The sequence below is a fragment of the Eublepharis macularius genome, chromosome 3 (assembly GCF_028583425.1).
Source record: "Eublepharis macularius isolate TG4126 chromosome 3, MPM_Emac_v1.0, whole genome shotgun sequence".
Classification (NCBI taxonomy): domain Eukaryota; kingdom Metazoa; phylum Chordata; class Lepidosauria; order Squamata; family Eublepharidae; genus Eublepharis; species Eublepharis macularius.
This window is the reverse complement of record NC_072792.1, coordinates 25,884,814-25,909,896: the sequence shown is the minus strand read 5'-3', so window position 1 is coordinate 25,909,896 and position 25,083 is coordinate 25,884,814. Positions and strand designations below refer to the sequence as shown.

Genomic DNA, 25,083 nt, shown 5'->3' with positions numbered 1-25,083 from the left:
CACTTTGTGGTGCCACCACTCTCAAAAATGTGGTTTCAAGGCACGGATCCTCATGGATCCTCTGAATTTTTACATGTGGTCACCCCAAAATTGCCATGCAATCCCAAATCATGTCTATTGCTACAGATTTCACCAAAAAATCATGCACCCACCACTGCGTTGCATCGCCATGGTGCAAAACCATTGTTCAAAAGTATGGATCCTTATGGATACTATGGGTTTTTTTCAAAAGGTTATCCAGAACTTACCATGCAATCCCATATCATGCCCATAGTCACAGAGTGAACCACAAAAAAATATGAGTCCACCACTTCATGGTGCCACTATGGTGCAAAAACATGGTTTCAAAGCACATATCCTGATGGAGCCTCAGGATTTATGCATAGGGTCACCCAAAACTCATCATACAATCCCATGTTATGTCCATATCCACGGTTTGCAGCAAAAAAACAAACAAACATGCATCCACCACTTCATGGCACAGACAAGGCACAAAACCCTGGTTCAAACGCACTGATCCTCATGGATTCCTCTGGATTTATACATATGGTCACCCAAAATACACCACACAATCACGTATCATATCCATAGCCACAGAGTGAACCATAAAAATTATGCATCCACCATGGCGCAAAAATGCGGTTCAAAGGCATGGATCCTAACAGATCCTACAGTTTTTAAAAAACAGAACACCCACAAATCTAGCATCAGAGCATAGAAGCACGTTTTTGCACCATGGCGGTGCCACAACGCAGTGGGCGCATGGGATTTTTTTGGTGCAGTCTGTGGCAATGGACATGATATAGGACTGTATGGTGAGTTTGGGGTGACCCTGTGTAAAATTCCAGAGGATCCATGAGGATCCTTGCTTTCATATGACAATTTTGCATCATGGCAGTGCCACGGAGCGGTGGGTGCATGATTGTTTCGGTGCTGTCTGTAGACTAGGATATGCTCGATAATGTGCCAGCCTTTTTGTTTCAATATAAAAATCGTAAGAATTCATGAAGACCCATTTAAAATAATCTAGATCCAACTTTTACCCACTCCCCTGATTTGGCAACACCAAAGGAAGTTTTGCTCACAGAGTAGGGAAAGGGGAGGGGGGGTATTTTCCCTTCAGAGGGAAGTTCTGGCACCTTTCTGCGGGACCCACGGGAGGAAAGAGGCGCAATACTCGGTGATTTCATTCTTTATCTTCTTGCAGAAATGCAAAAATGTGCAAGTAGTAGTCGCCCGAGAGAAAAAAAGGTTGGTGCAAAGAAAATAACATCTGCCGAAACCCGGGATCGAACCAGGGACCTTTAGATCTTCAGTCTAACGCTCTCCCAACTGAGCTATTTCGGCCACTGGCCCACAGAGTTTAAAGATGGAGTAGAAAAATGACTTCCCAATGCCCTCCTGCTGATTGAATTTATTTTGTTTCGAGGACTTTGGTGTGTTTTTTAAATGTTGCTGCAGCTTGGAAGTTTCTCGGCCAATTTCCCTCCTGTTGCTGTTAATGTTCCACGAAACGCTTCTCCAAAGAACAATGCAACCTTTGCTTAAGAGAAGCGCATTTAAGACATCCGAAGGGACTTGCTTAATGATAACGATTTTAAAAGTGGATGGGATCTTCGTCGCAAATCACTTCCGACTACAGAAAGGAACCAAATTTCATCGCCGCGTCGCTACAGGAAATCCTGTTTCTGGAGCTTTAAGCACTTGCTTTAGTGTGCGTTTACAAGGAGTTAAAATAATGATAACCAGACCTTTTTTGTGCAAGGGGGAGATCGTCATTAATAGCTTTTTTTTAAAAAAACCTGGCTGATCAGTAAAAAAAGATCACTTTTCTGTCGCAAGAAGGCACATGACAGGTGATTTCCCATCATTTCCTAGTTCAAGTTAAAGGCAGAAATTGTTAAAACGTCACATAGCTATAATGGGCTTTGAAATGGAATCTTTTTAGTAGAAATTCTCTAGAGTGTGTTGTTTAGGACCACTGTATCCAATAGTAAACTGCTGGTCCCCATGCATATTTTGGGGTGGGAAGTCAGGATTTCAAGAATGATTCTACACGGGACGCTCAGGCTTGTCTTCCTCTAAAACAATGGCTTAGATCCAGGAATGTACCAGCAAAAAGGAAAATATACTTAACACAGATCTAGTCCAGTCACACAAGCAATAGCACCAGGGCTACCACAATGCATAGTGCTTCAGTGTGATTTTTTTTAACAGAAGAGTGATCTTCACATGTGGCAATGGGATGTTCAACACATGGCTGGCAGGATTCTGTTTGTGAAATTGCATCAGAATAAATGCCTTGCGCTGTCTTAGGCACAGGAAGAAGATAGGAGATATGCAATCACTTAATTTTAGCCCCTCGAGAAGGACAGAAATCTTCCATTGTCTCCAACCAAGGACTCTTGTCCTACACTCTGAAACACCAGTCCAGAGTTATTCATACTCAAGTATCATCCAAAAGTCCTAACAACAGCAGGTTTCCTTTTACATACAATCTAACAACTTTTAGGTCTACCTCAAAGTTAAGCATACCACTTTTGAGACGTGACAGAGGAATAGGGCTACCCACCCCCCCCCCCCAAAAAACCCCACAGGCCTAGGCTTAGTTGGAATGCTATAGATTTAATTTTTGTTCTCAGTGCTTCTACTGCTAGCCAGCCATTTTCCTATTCCCCCAGCCTACAGTATTGGAAAGAGCAAGAATCCAGTAGCACCTGTAAGACTAACATCATTTGTGGTAGGGGATGAGTTTTTGTGAGCCACAGCTCACTTCTTCAGATACAGACTTCCTATCTGAAGAAGTGGCCTGTGGCTCACAAAAGCTGATACCCTACCACAAATTTTGTTAAGTCTTATAGTTGCTACTGAACTCTTGCTCTTCTCAACTGCTACAGACAGACTAACACAGCAGGGCTTTTTTTCAGTGGGAACATGGTGGAACGGAGTTCCAGCACCTCTTAAAAATTGTCACATGGCCAGTGGCCCCGCCCCCTGCTCTCTCCTGGCGATCAAGGGGCGGAGCCACCGGCCATGTGACCATTTTCGCCCAGGGCAATTTAAACTTTAAAAAACTCCTCCCTTGTTCCAGCTGACCCAGTGACATCATTATGTGTTGCGTTGTCTTGTGTTGAGATGTCTTGAGATCCACCACTGAGTTCCACCACCTCTTTTCCCAGAAAAAAAGCCCTGCAGCTACCCATCTTGATCTACATACAATGATATTGCAAACTAAAACTTCTCTTCCTGTATTAATGCATCTACTGCAAATAGGAATGTCAGGGATAACAGACACCACATTCCCCCTCACCCATTTTGAATACTTTTCAAAACCTCTTAATCATAAAGCACACAAATGTAGCCACGCAGACTGCCTTAAGCATTCCCTCACACCAAAGATGCCAAAATGGGGAAATAATGATGAGAAAGTAGAAGGGCGACTCCATATTGGCGCAGTATTAAAAGGATAAACAGTCTACTACACAAAAATAACACAATTCACTTCACATCAGAGAATCACCCAAACACCATTGCTGTCAAAAACGGTGATGTGAGTTGTGCTATTTTGTGTAGTAGACTGCTTTCATGCCCTGTTGTGCCCTCCTACTGTGTAACCTAAAGCAGTTAAAGAAATAAAGTGTTTTTGACAGCAATTGTGTTTCGGGTGATTCTTTAATGTGAAGTGAGTTGTGTTATTTTTGTGTAAGATACTGTTGGCATGCCCTTTGGTGTGCCCCCCTGCTGTGTTACCTAAAGCTGTTCAAGCAATAAAGTGTTTTTGACAGAAATTGTGTTTTTGTGATTCTCTGATGTTAAGTGAGTTGTGTTATTTTTCTGTGGGGGGGACTGCTGGTGTAATGTGTCACAATGCTTTGCCTACTTGTACTTTGAAAGTGAGAAAATATTTTAAAAAAAACTTTATTCAGTGTGTGCTTGTGTTTTATTCTTTGTTGTGCAGTTGGTTCCCATCATAGGGAACAATGGGGCTGGCTGGCCAGCCATCTCTGTAGGTAGTGGGGGAATTTGGGGGAGGGTGTCTGTGGTTCAGGTGCTCTTTCACAGGGACAAGCTCACACTCAGGAGTGTGCCCACCATTGTGGCACCCCTGAGCCGTGCATAATTGCCCTGGGAAAGAGAGTTTAAAAGTTCCTATCACAGGAAACAATGGGGGACGGCTGGCCAGCCTGCTCCTGGGGTAGTGGCTGGTGTGGGAATGTTGGGGGGGGGGTGTCTTTGGGTCAATGTGGGGCTGTGGGGGGTGGATTTAAAAGGGGGACTGTTCCTGTGGCCATAGATGCCACATTCCATGGGTTCCTGCTGTGGGAGATTTTCCCATAACAGGAATCAATAGAAAGTGGCTGGCCACAGGACAGGGGAGGTTAGGTTTTGGGGAGGGTGTGTGTGGTATTTGGCAGTTTGGGTGCAGGTGGACTCTGGCTGTGGCCATTGGCAGCCTCAATCCCATGTGTTTCTACCATGTGGAAGTCTTCCCCACAGTAGAAAGACAAAGTGGTGTGGCAGGAGAACCACCTTTGGGGGGGCATAAAATGCCCCCCAAAGTGGGATCAGCTTGGGCCTTGGTGGAGGGTGGGAGGACAGGTAGGAGGGGGTCCTCTGAAGTGTGGGGGCATTTTGCATGCAAAATGCCACCCCTAGCCACACAAGCCTCTCTTATTCCCCCCATAGGGAATAGTGGAGTGGAGGTGGATAGGGGCACCTTCTTTGGGAGGCCATAAAATGGCCCCCCAAAGTGGAATCTGCCTGAAACTTCGTGGAGGGTCGGAGGGCAGGTGGGAGCAAGTCCCCTGAAAGTTGGTTGCATTTTGCTTGCAAAATGCCACCCCAAGCCACCTAGAAAGATGACTTGTTTTTCCCCATAGAGAACCATGGAGAGTGTAAGAGGATGGGGACACCTTATTTGGGGGGGCATAACGTGGCCCCCCCAAAGTCCAATCTTTCTGAAACTTGGGGGGTAGTTAGAGGAGAGTCAGGAGAAGGTCTCCACCAAGTTTGGTGTGATTTGGACAGAAAATGCCCCCCCCGAACCCCGGAAAGCCGGGAGGTTTTCTCATTGAAAACAATGGCCGAATCGTTTCGGCAATCTCTGTTTCAGTATTACCGAAATTTTTCAGTATTCAGAAAAAGTTTCGGTAATACAGAAAAAAACCGAAACGGCCCTGATTCAGTATTTTTAACCTAATCAGAATACCGAATTGCACACTCCTACAGGGAATATGCCAATAGATATAGGCTGACACTACACTTCAGACTCTATACTTCAGCTTTACTATTGTTTGCATAATTTCACACATTTGAGGGGGGGGGGTTAAAAAGCTGATTACAAAGCATTGGAGAACATTTGTTCTGACCCAAATGGTAAAAGAGACAGATTCTGGAAAACAAGTTAAGAGAACTCTGCTCTTTTTGTGACTATACAAATCCATGAACAGAAAGAACTAGAAACAGTTGCCAAAACCTTTCTTTAAAAACAACACTTTTAATACAAAATAGTTGTACTAAAATGCACATTTAACAAAAAATGGCTTTCATTCCCTGTTTGATAAAAATACTTTAAAGCTTCAATATTGCATCGGACTGCTGATGAAATCATGACAATTCCTAACATTATCAAGGTTTCCCAAATTCTTTTCTATTTTCCTTCTTGATAGTGTTGCTTGATACTTCATATTTCCTGAATACACGGCATCTTCACTTCTGCCTCTTCAGTACAGTTTTCCCCACTGATAACACTGTGGCCTTGGGAGGTAGAATGGTTTCCTTCATGTTTGTCTTTAGAGGTGCGCTGCCCAACAACTCATATCGATGCTTCCGCAACAGGATAAGGCTCCAGAGCTCTCTCTGCATTCTTCCAGTTGTAGAAGTTCTCTTGATACCATTCAACTAGCATGAAAAAAGGAAAGGTTGTTCAATATTACTCATTACAACATACACAAGAGCCCCGTGGCGCAGAGTGGTAAGCTGCAGTACTGCAGGCCAAGCTCTGCTCACAACCTGAGTTCGATCCTGGTGGAAGCTGGGTTCAAATTCCCTCCTTCTGAAGTTGGTAAAATGAGTACCCAGTTTCCTGGGAGTAAAGGGTAGATGACAGGGGAAGGCAACGGCAAACCACCTCATAAAAAGTCTGCCAAGAAAACGTCGTGATGCAACGTTCCCCCATGGGTCAGTAATGACTCAGTGCTTGCACAGGGGACTACCTTTACCTACAATATACTCTTATAGCACAGCTCTACACAGTTTCATACAGAAATGTCCCAGCAAATTCAGTAGGACGCGCTCTTAAGTATGGGCCATGAAGTTATTTCTGAGGGTCAAAATCACGGGAATGAGTTTTGGAGAATTGGCACAAGTTTATAGCTTGTGACAATGAAGAAAAACTCCAAGCTAGGAGGACAGCTGGTCTGGAAACAGAAAGGTATGGATTTTAAGAGGTCAGATTATTATGCTTAGAATTTTAGTATTATTGGAAGGTTAACAACACTGTACATTTAGGAGACATGGTACCAGGGCCCTTGTTCATTCTTGCTAACTGGAATAATCTGAAGGTGGAAAAGCAGTCTGGTGTACCTCATAACACATACGAAACTGTTCAGTGATGCTAGCTAATTCTTATGGCACAAAGCACACCTGTGACATTCAAGATCCACAAGACAAACATTAACTTGAAACCTAATGCAATATTGACCTTTTTCAAACCAATCTATGAACTTCATGGAGCATTTAGAGATCACCAGTAGCAACTAGTAAGCACTGTGTTCAGTCAAAAATAAAGTTCTCTCTCTCCTCTGCAGACCAGATGCAATAAAATACAGAATTTGGATGGGTCAAGAACAGTTGTTCGGTAATAATGATGATGATAACAACAACATTCGATTCATATACCACCCTTCAGGGCAACTTAACGCCCACTCAGAGTGGTTTACAGAGTGTGTTGTTATTATCCCCACAACAATCACCCTATGAGGTGGGTGGGGCTGAGAGAGCTCTAAGAGAGCTGTGACGGACCCCAGGTCACCCAGCTGGCTTCAAGTGGAGGAGTGGGGAATCAAACCCAGTTCTCCAGATTAGAGTCCCGCGCTCTTAACCACGACACCAAACTGGTTACAGACAATCCAGATTCTCATGTTTTATTAGCTTCTTTGCCAGCTTACACCACTTAACACCTTGCATCTCATTAAGGGTTGCATTTATATTTGCATGTTGGGCTTGGGGAGGGGGAGAATAATATTTTAAGTAGCTTGCTTTAAAATCTGAAGCTGCTTGCTACTGTGAATGGTGTTGCTCAAACTCATGCTCCAAAATAACCCCTGAAACTCACGTGTCACCAGTGCAACCTACTTGTTCTCTTTATTCCTTCTTTCCAAGGTACTTTCGGTCTCCAGCCCAAACTGTGCATTTTTCCGGAGTTCATTGGATACCCCAAGTCATTTGTAGGTCTTCAAAGGAAGCACGACAAAAAGACAATGAACTTTAAACTGAGAACCAATTAATTCATGTGCAATTTAGAAATACTTCCAAAACGTAATTCGTTCAGCCCCTACCCCCCTCCTAAGGCCTGGTTTTTCTGTCAATACCATCCCATCCACTGGCCACTTTAGCAAATGTGCTAAACAGAGTTTACCCCACAAATATGACTCATGAATCCTAACCACTAAAAAAGCTCTTCTCTCTAACTACTACTACTACGACTACGACTACGACTACTACTAATAATAATGGGTGACTTTGGGTCAGTCACAGCTTCTAGCTCTCTCAGCCCCACCCACCTCACAGGGTGTTTTGTTGTGGGGATAATAATGGCATACTTTGTAAACCGCTCTGAGTGGGCATTAAGTTGTCCTGAAGGGCGGTATATAAATCAAATGTTATTATTATTATATTATATTTATTTATATTTTATTTGCATACAGGCAAATAAAGACAAAAAGGAGATAAATGAGAACAAGTCAGCTTCCATACTGTTTCAGTATCTATTTTGTATATAAAAACAAGCTTTATTTTATTGCAGCATTTAACCAAATTGTCTTCTAATAAGTATAGTCTGAGCTCAGTGCCTTCTGCATTTATTCGCAGTGATGAAATTCTTTTGGAAAAAGGAGGCCTTGTTCAACTATAGAGTTACGGCCTCAAGGAAAACTTGATCGTAAGCAAATCATAAACTAGTCCAAACAAGTACAGATAACACATTGCTAGTGGGCGGCCCAAGGTCCATCTAGTGCTCTGGAGCTGTCTGCATTGAGTTTGCCAAATAGTATTTGAAGTTTTCGGGGCTATTCTCTCCACGTTTCACCACTGGAGTCTGCCTACACCTGTGCAAGCCATCACCCACCCACAACTTCTCTTCTTACACCTAAGTTATCTCAACCTCTCAACCTGCTTCTTTGCACTTTCCATGGGCACTTCAACTCTGCCTGCTTCTGCCTCCACACAGAATCTCTTCGCTTCACTAAAGAAAAATTACTCTTCATAAACAGTTCTAAAAACACTAATATGAAAAGCATCAATATCCATAAATTGTAAGAAGTGATGCTTAATGTGTCCCTTTACTGTCACAGCAGATTGCTCATTTTTGAGTCCTGGAGAAGACTGTAATTTTCTGAGAAACCATGGGGGAAATCAGCAGAAGTGGGTTTGAAGACTATGGAAAGAGGTTGAGAGCTACTGCAAGTAGAAAAAACACCACAGGGAAAAGGCAGATTGTGAAAGAGAAAACATAAAGCATCTAAAGATGTGTTTCGAAAGGCTATGACCCCCCAGGCCCCAAGAATACATTTCTAGATGTTCATTTACAGCTTATACACTGTACTGAGGTTTTTATATAAGTCTGCCATTGATATGTTCATGAAATATGGCTACGAGGAATATAAAAGTCCTAAATGTTATAAGAGATAAAATGACATCAACCAAACTAAAGTTACATCTTTAATCTAGTGGCGCACATGAATATCTTATACAACTACCAAAGATAAAGACACAACAAAAATTATTCCTAGTACTTATTAATATCCTACCTGTCTTTGACATAATCCATCCAATATTCTGTTTCAGATTCTGAACTCGTATTCTTTATCTGTCAATCAGAAAAGAACTGCATTACTATTGAAAAATGTTAACATACATGCCTACATTTTTATCACATTGAGTTCCCACATTTCTACTGTACAACTGTGAGCAACTGTTAAATGGGTTTATATGAGTTAACTAAGTTATTGATACATCAAAGCATAGTCCATTTCACACCAAGCATTCAGCATAAAGTAAGTTATCTTAACTTAAAATAAATTCAGAGTGCTGACAGTTATAGCAATATAACTACACACAGTCCAGATTACCAAGATCTTTTATTCAAAGAAATGCACAACTGCAGGGGAATTCAGCTAAACGCTTTAAAGCACAGAAAAATTGTTTATTTAGCTTATTTTAATCTCACCTCATTTGTATCTTATTTCAGGGAGCTCCACCCTATTTTTACTCCTATAACAACCCTCTATGAAGTAGATTTGTATCATGAAGGCCAGGAAATAAACTGTTTCACCCCCGCCTACCCCCAATGACTTTCCCCCAATTTTCCAATAGAAAAATTCAGAAATTTTGGAGATCAGTGAAGAAATGGCAGGGGCTACCGGACAGGAAGTCATCTTGCCCATTTTAAATCAGCAAGATTGGCTGCCAGTCTGTTTCTGAGCCTAACTCAAGGGACTGTCAAGGGACCTCCTTTTCCCATTTGTGCCCAATTGCCCGCCACGGTTCTCTCAGGCTTCTATCTTAGGATTCTACCAAGAAGTTTTACTTTTAATTAAAGCAACAAGGCTCCTTCTCCATTGTAGCTCGCCCTCTGTGGAACAGGAGGTAGGGGAAGGTCGGCCTCTAGACACTGTCCAGAGACACTACAAGGCCATTTTATTTGCTCTTAATGGAGTTTAAGCTGCAGGCATTTTCTTAAGTAGAGGGGTCTTTATTCTACCACGTGGGGTTTGGGTTGGAAATATAAACTGCCTGGAGCTGCAAGGAAAAGCACCTTTTCATTCCCTTCTGAAAATGCACGCACTGGGAGTTTATGCTGTGCTATTACCGGCGAGTTCTACACCAATTCTTCTGTTTGTGTTACAGAAAGGCATTGTGCAATTCCTTATAAAAGGCAAAACCCGTTTTCTAATGCAACATCTTAGCCCAAGGTTAAAAAAAACACCCTTCCTATGACCAGAAGGTATGCAGAGGCGCTCCTACTAAGGAAACAACCCACTGTTTCCACTCCAGAGGCATTCGTTCATAATGTAATATTTATTGGTATTCAATCACCAATTGACCATTCCATTTATTACTCACTAGATGGATTAACTCCTTGGCAAGTTGTGAAATAGACAGCTCAAACGTGGTCCCAATGTTATAGATTTCACCAGGCTGTCCTTTTTTCATAACAGTAAGAAACGCTTCTGCTACGTCACTGGCGTAAAGAAAATTTCTCCTCTGCAGTCCTGAACCATGAATGCAACTAAAGAAAGAAAGGAAGGAAGGAATTCTTTTAATATGATGTTTAAAAAAGGAGAACTATTGTAACATTCTAGTTAGGCTTGCAAGATTAAAAACTGACAAATGAAAACTCATAGCTGTAGTCCTCTAGAGACACGTTAATTCTGGGACTAAAGCGGATAGGAGCTGGTGTAGCATCAGAGAAAATGCTGTGATCCAGGAGGTCTGCAGAGAAAATCTTACTACCGGCAAGAATATGCCAGCTGTGTTGGGGAAGCTACTCTCTCTCTCTCTCTCTCTGTGCTGCACTCCCCCTCCAGTGCAATATTGTCCTAGCTTACAGCACTGTTGTAAAGGTTACAGCAAGACAAAGGCCAAATTCAGAATTTGCTCAATCCTCTTTGTTTGCAATGAGCATGGACATGAACTGTTTGCCATGAGCAAAGTGCAAGAGAAAGCTTCCTATATTTGGGAAGCCTTCGATCAAAACACCAATTTGTCCTGCCCAAATGCAGCTACCGTGGAAGTTTGCTTCTTTCCCACACTAGTACATTGCATCTGACACCTGGATTCTTGCCATGGTAGCATTGAGACTAGACTACTGTAATGTACTCTACATAGGTCTCCCCTCAACACCAATTCTGTCGATTACTGTCAGGAACTAAGCAGAGCATGCATATTACTCCCATTCTGCAGTCATTCCCCTGGCTACCTATGAGTTACCAGGCTCAATTCAAGGTTTCGGCTATCACGTACAAAGCCCTTCATGGCCATGTCCCCTCATATCTGCAGGGCTGCCTCTCACCTTATGCTCCACCACAGTGGCTTTGGTCATCTGAACAGGGTCTTCCACAGGGGCTACCCTGCAGCTCAGCAAAATCACCAGCTGCTCGTACATGCACTTTCTCTGTAGTGGCCCGCATCTTACGGAATGGTTTGCCTGAGGAAGTCAGGAAAGCTCTTGCTCTCCTGGCTTTCCGCAAGCTACACAAAACTGAATTAATCAGGAGGGCTTTTTTTACTCAGGTAATAGGGCTGTGCTATAAGAAATGACTCAGAGAGATGCTTTGGTAAGAGGCACGAACTGTAAACTATTCTACTGAATAATGTCTGCTGATGTAGATATGCTCCTGTTGAGTAGTTTTTGTGTTGTTAAAGATGTCATGTTTAATTACACTTTGTTTCAGAAACGTTCCATCTCTGTGTTTGGACTTATGCTTGTTTTCAAATTTGTGCAACCCATACCTTATTGTATTTGTTTGCTGAATGTCCTAGCTATTAATCATGTTGTATTTTTGTTCACAGCATGTTCTAACTGTTGATTATATTGACTTGCACTGTGTAGCCTACCTCAGACCTCAGAGAGAAAAGCTGGCTGTAAAATAAATACATACATACATTCCTGTAATTCGGACATCACACCAAACTGGACCTGGACTGAAGGCTTCCAAAAACCAGGAAGCTTTTAATTGCACTCCATGGGCAAGAGGAGATGAGAATATGCAAGTAGAGGTGTGCACTTCGGGAATGCTTCGGGGCCTCCAGGGATTAAGTTTAAAGGGCCCTTTCGCAAACATACCCATTTCCCACCCTTACCCCACCCCCACTTCCCACTGGCACCATGCTGAAGGAGGCAGCCTCCCTCCTGCCCACTGGCCTCTGATGGTGGTGGCAGCAGCCCTCTCTGTCAGGAAGCCAGCAGCGGCTGCATGGTGATGGCAGCAGGGAAGGCCCTCTCTGCTGGCCAGCTGTGCCGGCCGTGGCTGCAGAGCGACGGCGGCAGGGAAGGCCTTCCCCACCAGCCAGTTGACCAGCACGGCGTTGGGCTGCTCCAGCCTTCCGCCTGACCAGGTAAGTGGGGTGGGGGGTGGGGGTGAGGTTTAAGGGTGGGGTGGGAGTTTAAGGGTTGTGGTGGGCCTCCCCCCTCCCCCGTCACTTCAGCACGCTCCAAATCTTTCCGGAGCATACCGAAGCGACTTCTTCTGAAGCTTCGGAATATTTTTCGGGTGCACACCCCTACATGCAAGTGCAGCAAGCAAACCACATTTGTGGCTGCAATAGAAAAACTTAGGCTTGATAGGATGCCTGAATGCAACCAATGCACTGTGAACCCTAAAATTGTTACCTAAGCACTGAGTATTATCTTGTTGTCAATTAGATGCTTTTGTCACAGCAGGAGAAGTTTGGGAGACAGCAAAGCAGCAGTAACAAATACAGCCTCCACTCTTACTATTTGCAAAGGCCAGCAAATCCAGACTTCTACAGATGTTACACACACTGGAATCAACCTACACAGAGGAGGAACAGTCACAAGCAAAACAGCCTCACCACCCTGCCCAAAGACAACTAGTCCCCGTGAAGAACAATCAATAAGTCCAAAATCTTATTAACGATTTTAAAGTGCAAAGAAGAAGAATAACAATGAATTTTAATAAACAAAAATACAATTTAACACCATTGCCAGCTACCGGCACACGCTAATTAATTGATTGTTGTTTTCCACCGGAAGTTTCATTCACAAATTTACACTGATTGGTCATTCATAAATATACATTAATCACCACTGACCACGACTGCAAGAATAAACACATCAATAAATATGCCAATACATTTTACTATAGTTAATACACAATAAATAGTTAAATACAAATATAAATCATTGTGCTGTAAGTTCCTGTAGAATATTGTTGTGAGGACAGTGGTCCAACAGGTCCTGTGACTGGAAACACAGGGTTTTTTTCCAAACATTCCCAAGCAGGGCTCATTTCGAGGGGGAATGCGCTGGAACGCAGTTCCAGCAGTTCCCCAAAGAGGTCACATGTCAGGTGGCCCTGCCCACCTGCCTCTCGGACATTTTGGGCCTGTTTCAGCCTGGATTGGGGCCAAAATGGCCCGGATCGGGCCTCTGATGGGTGGTGGAACACTCTCCCACTCAGCAGCGGCCCAATCCTGACCATTTGGGGCCTCTTTTCGGCCATTTTCAGCCCCCTTTTGCCATTTTAGGCCCAATTTTGGCCCTGAATAGCCAGGATTGGGTCAAAAACAGCCAGGAGAGGTGATGTCAGGGGGTGTGGCATATGCAGAGCAGTTATGCTAATGACACACTTCCGGTGGTGGCAAGGGGCGTGGCATATGGTAATGAGTTATGCTAATGAGTTCCTCCAGCTCTTTTTCTATGAAATGACCCCTGTTCCCAAGCATGGGGACAGAGCCCTATATACTCCCAAAGCATGTACCATCAGTGTTCACAAGCTGGGAAACATGCATGGGGAGGGGCAGTGCACTCACGCCTGCTCCCCTTCTGCTCACTTACTGTAACCTGTACGGGGCTTCTGTTGGCAAACAAAGCATGCTGGGAAACCCTGTGTGAGAATACAGCCTCTGCAGCTATCAGAATATTTGGATGCATGGTTTTTGCAAGTACAGCAGTTACCAGATATTCAGCTGTCATCATTTGACCAAACAGATTTTGAGCAGCGGTGTTTGTTTTCAAATGTGCCACTATGGACTTTCTCATCTCACCAAATTTTTTTTTAATGAATATGACGATGATACATACCATTTTCTGTTCCGTTGTAAGAGAGAAATAAACTTTGGAATAACCTAAGGAAGATTGACAAAAACAAGAAAGAGTGTATTTGTTAATTCAGATGGTTGCGGGGAAACATGTCTACAACTTTCTTGTTTAAAAAGATAATGAAAGGAACACGAAGTGGGTTGGATCCACCAATGCACAAGCAGAAATATACACAGACTTCCTACAATTCTGCTCGTGCAAGATCTCGTGCAACACTTAGTGCTTCCCCTTCTATATATTATAGTGCCCAGAAACCGATCGCACAAGATCTTGTGCAAGCCGAAAGACAAGTATAGATACTATAAATTTGATTTAGCTCAAGCTAACACAGTCTTTTTCTGGTGTTTCCATTTGCGCAAGAGGTCAAATGCATGAAGAAATGTTGTTCATGATCCTACTCAGGGCTCATGTTGAGGGGGAACGCGCAGGAACACAGTTCCAGTAGTTCTCCAAAGAGGTCACGTCAGGTGCCCCCACCCACTTGATTTTTGGCCACTTTGGGCCCGTTTTGGCCTGGATTTGGCCCCAAATGGCCAGGATTGGGCCTAAAACAGCCAGGATTGGTCCCAAAATGGCCAGGATCGGGCCTCTTATTGGTGGTGGATCACTCTCCCGCTCAGAAGTGGTCGAATTCTGACCATTTGGGGCCACTTTTCAGCCATTTTCAGCCCCCTTTTGCCATTTTGGACCCAATTTTGGCCCTGAATGGCCAGGATTGGGTCCAAAACAGCCACGATAGGAGATGCTAGGGGGTGTGGCATATGCAAATCAGTTATGCCAATGACACACTTCCGGTGATGGCAAAGGGTGTGGCATATGCTAATGAGTTATGCTAATGAGCTCCTGCAGCTCTTTTTCTACGAAATGACCCCTGATCCTACCTAATATATCCAAGACTAATCTGAATTAATATACCCCAGATAATGGTACAGAGTTTCATTTGTGAAATTTTTTTTTGTGAGAATGATACATGTAAATCTAGCAAGAGAAGACACTCCCACCTTATTCCAGTGGGCTATGCATTGCTGCACACAGAGAGCCCACTTAAAAGGTCAAAATCCTGCTGATCAACCATTGGGCAAACAAGATGGAATGAGGAGGGAGGATTATCATGTGTGGTCAGGGAGACACATTTACCAGTCTGAACGAGAGCCACTTTCTGGATCTGCCCAAATCCACACAAAAATAGTCAGACAGTAAGGAAGGATCCTTTTTCCGACCACTTCTCACTCCTATACCAAAGGAGTTGCGGACTTAACACACACACACCCAACCTGGGCAGTCAAGCACACAAACAACAACAAGGGATCTCTGACCAAGTCGCGAGGTGCTCTGAGAATCCAGATATATTGAAAACGGAAACCAATTTTAACAAGAGGATTCATACAAAGATCTGAGCTGGAGGAGCAGCTACACCAATGAGACTGTATGAAATGTTACCAATACTACCAGGAAGTGCTTTTATCAAACTTACTTTTTCTGGAAACTGGTGGGGTCCATAAACGTTGCTGCTCCGCGTTATAACCACTGGAAACTTTAAAACAGATAGTGCTAAGTATACCTATAAAAAGCGTACAGTATTTTCCTGCAAAGTAAGCAGTGCTCTTAACACATATTTAGAGCGTTATCAGCCAAATATCAAAACACATTTAGCAGAAGAATCTAGACTTTTGGTTTCAATTCCATAGTTTTCTCAAAGAGTATACAAACCGGATAATGCTAGCTTCCCGACTACTGTATTTATTCGGTAATCTGATCTCTTTCTACAGCTTTTAGGCACTCCAAGTACATGCACTTGAAAAGTGCTTCACTAGCAGAATTGCCCACTTCCAACATGGCGGCAACGGACACCAAGGTTACGGTCAGTCACCTTCCTTCAATACCACATTTCTATGCCCCATGGAGCCAAGGACGTTGAAGAAGAGGGCAAACCAGATGTCATCACCAGGACACTCTTTGTTGTGTTGCAGCTCAAAAAAAATCTATGAGGCAAGCTTATCTCCAGTAGCCCACAGAAAAACTGCCACCCCAATTTAAGAGTTCCATTTTTCATTAAAAATACTTTATTAAAATATTTATACCCTGCCTTTCCTGTTAGCTCAAAGCAGCTTACAAGTAATAATTGAAACTGAATTTAAAATTTTTTAATCCCAAATATCTCTCTCCCCCACTAAAAGATACCTGCTATTCATACTCCACCAAAGGCTTCGGCAAACAAATAAGCCTTGCGGTGCCTCCTCAAGATCTCCAACAAGGGCGCTCATAAATGAGCAAGACTGCAGAGAAATGATACTGTGTGATTTTATACACAGGAAAGCCACGACTTAACTTGTAACTACGTAATATCGTTTTTATGCAAGTCCATCAAAAAGTTAAGGTATTAAAATATATTTTGTTTAAGAACAAAATAGGATAGTCTCTACAAGAGGAGTATCACCAATTTCAGCTGCTTTTAGTCATACTTGCTGAGCACCTACTCATACTGGGAACTATTTTCAGAAATCTGAATGGCGATAGTAGCTAAAACGTCAAGGTCTGTTTCCTCTTACCTGGTATCTTTCCCAGTAAGACAGGACAAAGCATTCGGCTGCTGCTTTGGATGTTGCATATGGGTTTGTCGGCTGTTTTGGAGATGATTCATCAAATTCCTACAATAGTAACGTTGTTACGCTTTGCATTTTTTAGAATTTTGAACCTTTAATACAGTTTGGCTCCAAACAATACACGAGATGGGAGATCATATGATCGTGTAAGTCTTGAAAAAGAAACATATTTTATGACTGTTGACAGTTACATAGTGTTAACTATACTAGCCAATTCAGTCGTGATGTTCAGAAAATACTCAACTATATTTAACACACAAGAGATTTTTTCCCCTACTCTATTTGAACATTTTTTTCTCTACTCTCTCAATTTAACTAGTCCTCCTTATCTTTCATTCAGGAGCTAAACAGAAAACGTTTGTTCTCTTTACTGTTGAAGATGTCAGTAACCTCAGCAAAACAAATGCCGTATTATATTGACAGAGTCTTGGGGAAATTATCAAAGTACTGGGAATGTTCTGTACCATTTAAAACCAATAGGAACAAAGTGCTTTGGGCCAAATTTGTACCAGCACATTCCTTCAGTGCAGTATTACCTCAGTTCTTCCAGTATCTTAAAGGGGTCTAAACACCCCACCCCTTTGAGACAAAATTCTTAGCCTGCTTCAGAAAAGAGACGTCCATTTTTATAAGCCGTGCCATGATTCTGTTTACGTACAGTTATCATAAAACCTTGTCCTTTTAACCCTGAAGGCAAACAAGGGACACATTCACGCTCACCTTATCACAGCTTCCACCATAAACTTCGTCAGTGCTGACATATATAAACTTCTCCACCTTGGCTTTATAAGCGGCACCGACCAGAATGTAAGTTCCATATACGTTAACATAGCGGAACTCAAGTTTGTGCCAGAATGAAAGATCTAGATTTTAAGAGAAAAATTTAAAAAGGAAAAAAGTGTTCAGCTCAGTTACTGAAAGCAATCAAGAACCATCCAGTTCTGTGGAGACCGTCTCTGAGCTTGGGCATGTTAAGCAGGAGTTTCTGGAAAATAAAACAAGCCCCCCTCCCTTCAATTGCTCCTTCCTATTTTATCCAAAAATGCCATTTCAGAAATTGTTTCTGAAACTCCCAAGTTTTAAAGAGTTTCTTACTACACAGCATGGATACAGGGAGATATGCTTTTTGCCCCAATAGGAAAGCAATCAAAAGTCCCACTGAGTTAATGGAACCAAACTGCATATTTTTTCTACAGCGCAGCTCACAATAGTAAGTAAAAATGGTATGGCACCATTCTGTGGTCAACATTGTATGCTCGATTAAAGGGCAAAAATGTTATTTGCTTCCCACTCACAATAAAGAAAAAAACTTTCAAGAATATCTTATTGCTTATACCACATGCTGGGAGACAGGTATAGTTGCAATGCTCACCTACATGTGTCTGTGCTGCAAAATGTAATACTATATCAATTTTCTCAGTCTCAAACAATGTTTTGATAAAGTCGGGGTCACAGACATCCCCCTAAAAAACAAAGAAAAGCATATTAGCAGCCCATAAGAGCTTTAAGTAAAATAGCCACTCTTCAATGGTGTCAACATATTCTATTTTTTAAAGATGCAGGAAGTTTGAGATATATTTAATCTTGAGGAAAATGGCTGTTAATTTTGAATAAACTTGTGGCATTATTTAACAAAATTCATATTTTATTCTGAAAACATCAACTTCTACACCTGCAATATGGTGCTTACCTCGATGAATTTGTAGTTTGGTTTCCCAGCAATTATCTCAAGATTCTTTAAACTTGCACAGTAGTCCAGCTTAACAAACAAACAGAGAATGTATATGAAGACAAGGGTCTACGTGTCTGCAGAACAAATGCACCAACCTGACAAAAGATTCATACAGAGAAGCAGCCTTCTATACCCCTAGCCAACGGAGATGCTAATCTATATTTACATTCATATTATTTTCATGCTATGTACTCAATCCAGCACCAACAAATTGGCGGGACAGCTCTTTGGAAATGGCTCCAGGTTGGGATACCTATCTGCATGCACTCTGTGTTATCCATGACTCAGGATAATAATAACATACTTTGTAAACCGCTCTGAGTGGATGTTAAGATGTCCTGAAGGGTGGTATAAAAATCTAATGTTGTTGTTGTAGTTGTCGTTATTATTATTATTATTAAGAGTCACAGGCTTCAAGCAGCAACAAAAGCCCTTTTCAAACAACATTTCACTGAGTTTAGAAGTAGAGTGATACAACAGCCCACCAGAACAGTCACCATCTTTGATGGTACGGAGATCACTCGGCAGGTAGCCAAGTTTTGCTCCCAAGCAATTAAACTTCGATCTTCTCACATCTTGCCTGGCAATGTTGAAGAAGAATCGATTGTAATATCTAACACATCATCTTAGCCATACTTTCTCTGGAGCTGTGCAAACCCTTATTTCCATTTGTAGTAAGTCCTGATTTAAATTGTTAGATGTTAGTTGGCATATACTGGCCTTTTAGCAGCATTGTACTAGTATGTTTTAGTTTTTGATAAGTCCTGACGGACTTCTTTTAATTTTGCAAGTTAGTGTTTGTTATGAAATTATGTATCCACACATAGACTTGTTACACTCTTGCCGTATTTTATATATGCTATATTCTGGTCGCGTTTATCTCATTCCTCTCTGGTCGCTTACTGTAATAAAGAAAGATTGAGATTGTATCTTTGATGAAAATCTTTCAGGACAGTTCTAAAAATTATATTATTCCAACACATACCTATGGCGTATAGGAAACACATATCGAGAGTCATGCGATTGGGGAGGGGGGAGCATGCAGAGATTTGTGTGACCACATATGTGCTCCCCCCAATCCAGAACACAACAGTATCCAGGCAGGAAAGAACAGTTTGTGAACTAGTACTGAAATTCCCACACACTTGTTATGATGACATTTGCCCCTACCACATTTAACAGTAACCTCAGAACCTGTGATGACGCTCTGTCAGAACCACCCAGCTTAAACACTCAAGGGCTGGCACAGTTTACTTTAGAACTAGATTATAGTTTCATAACTCTTAATAATAATAATAATAACAACAACAACAACATTTGAATTATATACCACCATTCAGGACAATTTAACACCTACTCAGAGAGGTTTACAAAGTATGTTATTATTATTCCTACAACAATCACCCTGTGAGGTGGGTGGGGCTGAGAGAGCTCCAGAGAGCTGTGACTACCCCAAGGTCACCCAGCTGGCTTCAAGCGGAGGAGTGGGGAATCAGTCCCAGTTCTCTAGATTACAGTCCCACCACTCTTAACCACTACACCAAACTGATTCTTAAGTTAGTAACTAATTCCCTATGAATAAAAAATAATAAATCTCATGTCATGTCTTCTATAAACAGCACCTAATCCAGAGCTCAACAAATCCCAGGATCCAGGTTGCCCTGGAATCCACAAATGTCATCATGGCACCAAATATTTTCTGCAATTATTTTACAGTAGTGTCTTGTGATTCTCAGCGAACATACAAAGCTTATTTATCATTTCTCATCAGAATGCTTTATTGTATGACATAAACATGCATGAATTTCTTGTCATTGTCTGCTTATATGTAAACTTAACTTTACACCATTCAACAGCAGTGGAAGAATCCATTTCTTAACCAGTTGCTTATGACACTGGTTTTAACATTCCATTAAATAAAGCTTTTTAAAACAATAATCAAACTATGAGAAATTGGGGAGACATTAGGCTAGAGTTAGAGGTTAGCTCTTTGTTGGGGTGAAGACAACCAGTTACCCCTGTATTTATTTATATACTGCAACACTTCTGTCAAAGCTTTAATAAAATTAGGAGAAACTGTGAAATGATTACGGTTAGGTTTTGAGGCAGCAATAATTAGAAAATATGATCATTAAAATATGAAACCCTGAAGGCTGAAAAAAATGAATATGGCTCCTAAAGTTAAAAAAAAAATGTCTGGGTCTGACAATCAAAATTGTTAGATTTTAACTCCCAGTGCCTAAGCACCCACATGCCCTTTTGCTTACTAGCCATAATTTATCAGTGAGTATTTAAAGATGAAAACACCATTTTCGTTGGAATGCTATAGTTATAGGCTACAGATGATTAAAGCACAGATCAAGAAATAAACAGTGCAAACCTAGGCAGCTTTCCCCTGAAATCAATGGGCTTAAAATGAGGTAACTCTGCTCAGGATCACACTGCAAGTTACAGTATGACTGTGAGGATTACAATGACGTAGCAATGTCTTAGAGGTCATTTACACCTGTACCTCTCTGCTTCTAAGTAAACTAACAGTGCAATCCTAAACAGAGTTACTCCAGTCTAAACCCACTGGGTTCTAATGGGCTTAGCCTGGAGTGACTCTGCTTAGGATTACAGTATAAATCTTTGATTAGATTTTGTTGGTCATCAGGGGAAAAAATCACTATTGTTACTGCAGTAGCACAGTGGTTAAGTGGTTTGGCTGCAAATCAGCACTCTACTGGTTCGAATCCTGCTACTGCTATGAGCTCAGTAGGTGCCCTTGGGTAAGCCACTCCTCTCAGCCCCAGCTGTACTGTGGGGATAATAACAGCACTAACTTATTCACCGCTCTGGGTGGGGCACTAATCTGTCTAGGAGAGCGGTATATAAGTGGTTGTTATTGTTATTGTTGTTGTTATAAGTTGCATGCATAAACAAATTACACCAAATCAAGATCTGAAGCCTAATAAAAACTTAACTAAAGTTGTTTATTTAAATAAAAGGTCTCACCTTATCCAGATTAATAATCATATAGTTTGGATACTTTTCTACAAGAGAAACTACCACGTGAGATGCACTGGAGGTTTAAAAAAAACACACACATATTAAACACAGATAATATTGGTGATTTCAGTAGCATTTCCAACAATTATTAACCAAGCCCCTCCAAATAATCTGTTTTATTTTTTAATATGAAAACATTTTATTACTAGCAGACAATGCTGTCAAACAGCCATTTAGATTTCTTGGGTAATGTATTTTTTCCAGCATGGCCAATACTAGCACAAGCCTACGCGTATGCACACTCAGACAGCCCTCCCCCTTCTTCCCTTATTTTTGCACTTTTAATCTGACAGTACTAGTTGCCTTTTGGGGTCAGCAGGATACCCCCTAGGGTGGGCGTTCTGGTTGATCAGACTAGGTGGAAACACACCCCCAGGTAACAGGGAACTCTCCCATCAGAGTTAGCTGCTGGAAGATAATGCAGGAAAATGACATGCCGCCGATCACAACTGAAAGGCACAACCCTGTACCCGATGCATTCTCCTCAGCCCTTTGGGGAAAGTATACGGAACATGGCTGCGATGCCAAGGATAATGATGGCAAAGAAGCAAAATCTCACGAAGAACAGGTCACTTTCATTGGGCCGATCTGGTTTGCCTCTTTTAGATTTCTCACCTTCAAAACCTAGGACTCCCCCATACATGACAGGAGTTACCTTGTGAATGGGTCTTTGCATTCTTCCTTGTTAGATTTTACACCATCACAGTTCACGCTCTACTCCCTACATTTCTTGCCCCCCCCCCCGTATCCTTGCTTTTTGTTTTTTTCTTTCCACGCCTCCTACATAAAGTGGCAGAACCCAAGACAACCTAGCATAGCGCCCCCACAAGAGCTCAAAGTGACTCTTGTGGGACTGAAAACCTGGATACCAGCAGCTGGGTTCACACATGCAGGGGATATAGTGGGAACCTGAAAGAGCAGGATGGACTGCATCACAGCAATTGGAGGGTCCCATTCTGGAACTCCCTTCTATACCAAGAATGCCCAGCAAGAAGAAAACAAGCAGAGCAAGCAAAAAGGGTGCAATGGGATCTTTGCTGAACTCAGTTTGATTCACTTTTTATGCAAAGGCAAATCAGAAGGAACACCTTCCTATGACAAGAACGCACCGCAAACAGAAAACTAGTACTCAAAGAGAGCACACATTTGCGACAGAATCTTTCTCCCTGTTGCACTAAGTTTCTCCTTACGTGGAGGAGGGATTTTTTAATGCCATGGATATTGTGGGAACCCACCACCATCTGTGGGCTGGAGCCTATTTGCCCTGTTTCAAACATTCTCCTGAAAGGGCAAGAATCAGAGCAAGGAGGTTGTGGATTGGAGGGAAATAGTCCCTGCAGGAATTTTTCTAAATCAAACAAGAGCCTCCGCCACCCCATGGGGTTGCCAACTTGGGAACGTCCTGCATATTTTAGGGGTGGACCCTGGAGGAGGCTGGGGGGACCTCAAGAGAGTATAACGTCATAGTCTCCCCTCCTAAGTAGCTAATTTTAGGGTTGCTAACACTGGGTTGGGAAATTCCTGGAGATTTGGGAATGGAGCCTGGGGAAGGGCAGGGTTTGGGGAGGGATCTCAGTGGGGTATAATGCCAGAGAGTCCACACACACACATCCCACCCAAGGCTGCCATTTCCTCCAGGGGAACTGATCTCTAGTCTGCAGATGAGTGGTAATTCCAAGAGACCTCCAGACCCCACCTGGAAGTTGGCAACCACCGTAGGCAGCCTCCCTTAAAGGGGCAGCAACCTTTCCCTTCGCCAGGCCGACGCGACCCCCGCCCGCCCCTTACATGAAGCCGGCGCCGCCGGTCACCAGGACCCGCTTGGCGAAGCGCAGGGCCGCCTCGGCGCCGCCGCCGCCGCCAGCCATGGTCCGAGAGGGGCCGGCCCGCTCGCTCGCTCGCTCGCTCCGCCCGTCGCTTCCGAGGCTGCAGCTGCGCGGAGCTCGCAGGCGACGTCCGGCTCTCCGTGGCAGCACTAACCAGGCGGCCTTTGAAAGCAGCCAACACGCGGCCGCGCCCGAAAGTGCAACCCGAGGAGCCCTCAAGGATCCGAAGCCCTTCGTCGAGCGCACCGGGGCTCACAGCAGCTTCTGCCGCCGCACGCTGCGCTCGTCTGCGAAGCGCCCGCGGAGCTCCTTCGTTGCGCTGGCAGGGCTATCGCGGTACGATCCTAAGCAGAGTTAAGCCCGTCTGCGCCCATTAAAACCAATGGCCTTGGACTGGAGCAACTCTGTTTGGGATTGCACTGGAAGAGGGCGAAGTCCAGCTGGAAATGGGCTCCCGCCTCCCTGGGGCACTCGGGTGGCGTCGACGCCAACGAGGGCTAGTCGGAGCCAGAAGTGGCCCAGCGCAGGCCCTATGCAGGTGGACGCTCCCCTCTGGGCAAAGTGCCGTCAAGTCCCAGCTGATTTATGGCGACCCCTGCTGCGGTTTGCGTCGCCTGCCTTTGCAGCCCTGGGCTCCCTTGGAGGTCTCCCATTACTAACCCAGGCTGAGATCGGGCCAGCCTGGGCCATCCGGGGCAGGGTAAACGATTGATTGCAGCCGATTGACACAGGAGTCGCTCTGCCTATATGCTGTCAATAGGCTGCAGAAGAAAGAAAGAAACAGAACTGCCTTTCACACTGACTTGGGCATAAATCCCGCTGAACATAACCATACTTACTTCTGAGTAGCAAGATCCGGGTCCAGTAGCACCGTGCAGGCCAGCTAGATTTCCCCGGTATCCCTGCAGAAGGGAGCTTGACTCTCAAAAGCTCATGCGCTTTTTGGTTTGCATCAGTTTTTTTAAATGTAAACAATAAAAAATGAATGAAAAATATAAAAAACAAACAGACTATATATAAAATACAAGCAAAAATATATCAGAATAGAGAAACTACAAAATATTTCCCCTCTCTGTCCCCCGTCCCCCCCCCCTAGTTTCTCTATTCTGATACATTTTTTGCTTGTATTTTATAGTCTGTTTGTTTGGAGACGCTTGAAAAAAATCTCGTGGGTCTCTAAGGAGCCAGTTGACTGAATCTTGCCCTTCTGCTGCAGACCAACAGGGGGACACGCGCAAGATTGGGGCTCTGCCACCCCGGGCTACAGCCAGGCGGGAGCACCCGGGTGGTGGTTGTAACTGAAATAAACAGTCCTCCGTTCCCGCAACAACCAACCAAACTGCTTTGATTCCAGCAGCCCCATAAAGCATTTTTAGACTCCCTGCCAAGGGATGCAACCGGAGCTGTTGAAATGTTTCTGTTAATTCCGCGCACTCCCTCCACTCTCGCCCTCAATCTGAAGAAGTCTAATCGGCACCGGAAGTTTAGAGTTGCGAAGCAGGCAAAGCCTTCCCATTTCTTACCTCTCTGTCGCTTCCTCTTCTCGTACCTGAGGGGCAGACCACTACGTCACAACTCCCCTCCCGCTACGTGGCCCCTCCCACTGTCCCGGCTCCTCCCACTCTCCGGGCCGCGCCTCCGACGCTAACAGGTTCCTCCCCTAGCAACGGACACGTCACGCCGACTGGAATAACGGCCTTTGCGCGGCGAACGAGAAGGTGCGTCCTAGTCCCGCCTACTAAGCCCCGCTCTCCGACTTCGGAATACGCCCATTGGCTAGGCGTCTACTCAGCGCGCTTTCCATTG

At 43.5% G+C, this 25,083-nt stretch overlaps 1 protein-coding gene and 1 non-coding gene across 2 annotated transcripts; both read right to left on the bottom strand.

Annotated features, from left to right (window-relative positions):
- Positions 1-1,274: 1,274 nt before the first annotated feature.
- Positions 1,275-1,347, bottom strand: TRNAF-GAA (transfer RNA phenylalanine (anticodon GAA)). Its single transcript has one exon. It is a non-coding gene; the product is annotated as a tRNA-Phe (tRNA).
- Positions 1,348-5,477: 4,130 nt separating this feature from the next.
- TGDS (TDP-glucose 4,6-dehydratase) lies at positions 5,478-23,696 on the bottom strand. The gene is made up of 12 exons (XM_054973998.1): positions 23,240-23,696; positions 21,398-21,464; positions 18,359-18,427; positions 18,041-18,131; positions 17,389-17,531; positions 16,615-16,713; positions 15,540-15,599; positions 14,048-14,091; positions 10,345-10,510; positions 9,030-9,088; positions 7,357-7,454; positions 5,478-5,901 (listed from the first exon to the last, which is right to left on the bottom strand). The coding sequence occupies exons 1-12, from the start codon at positions 23,317-23,319 to the stop codon at positions 5,816-5,818; spliced, it is 1,062 nt and encodes a 353-aa protein (XP_054829973.1). The 5' UTR covers positions 23,320-23,696; the 3' UTR covers positions 5,478-5,815.
- Between the last annotated feature and the right edge of the window lie 1,387 nt (positions 23,697-25,083).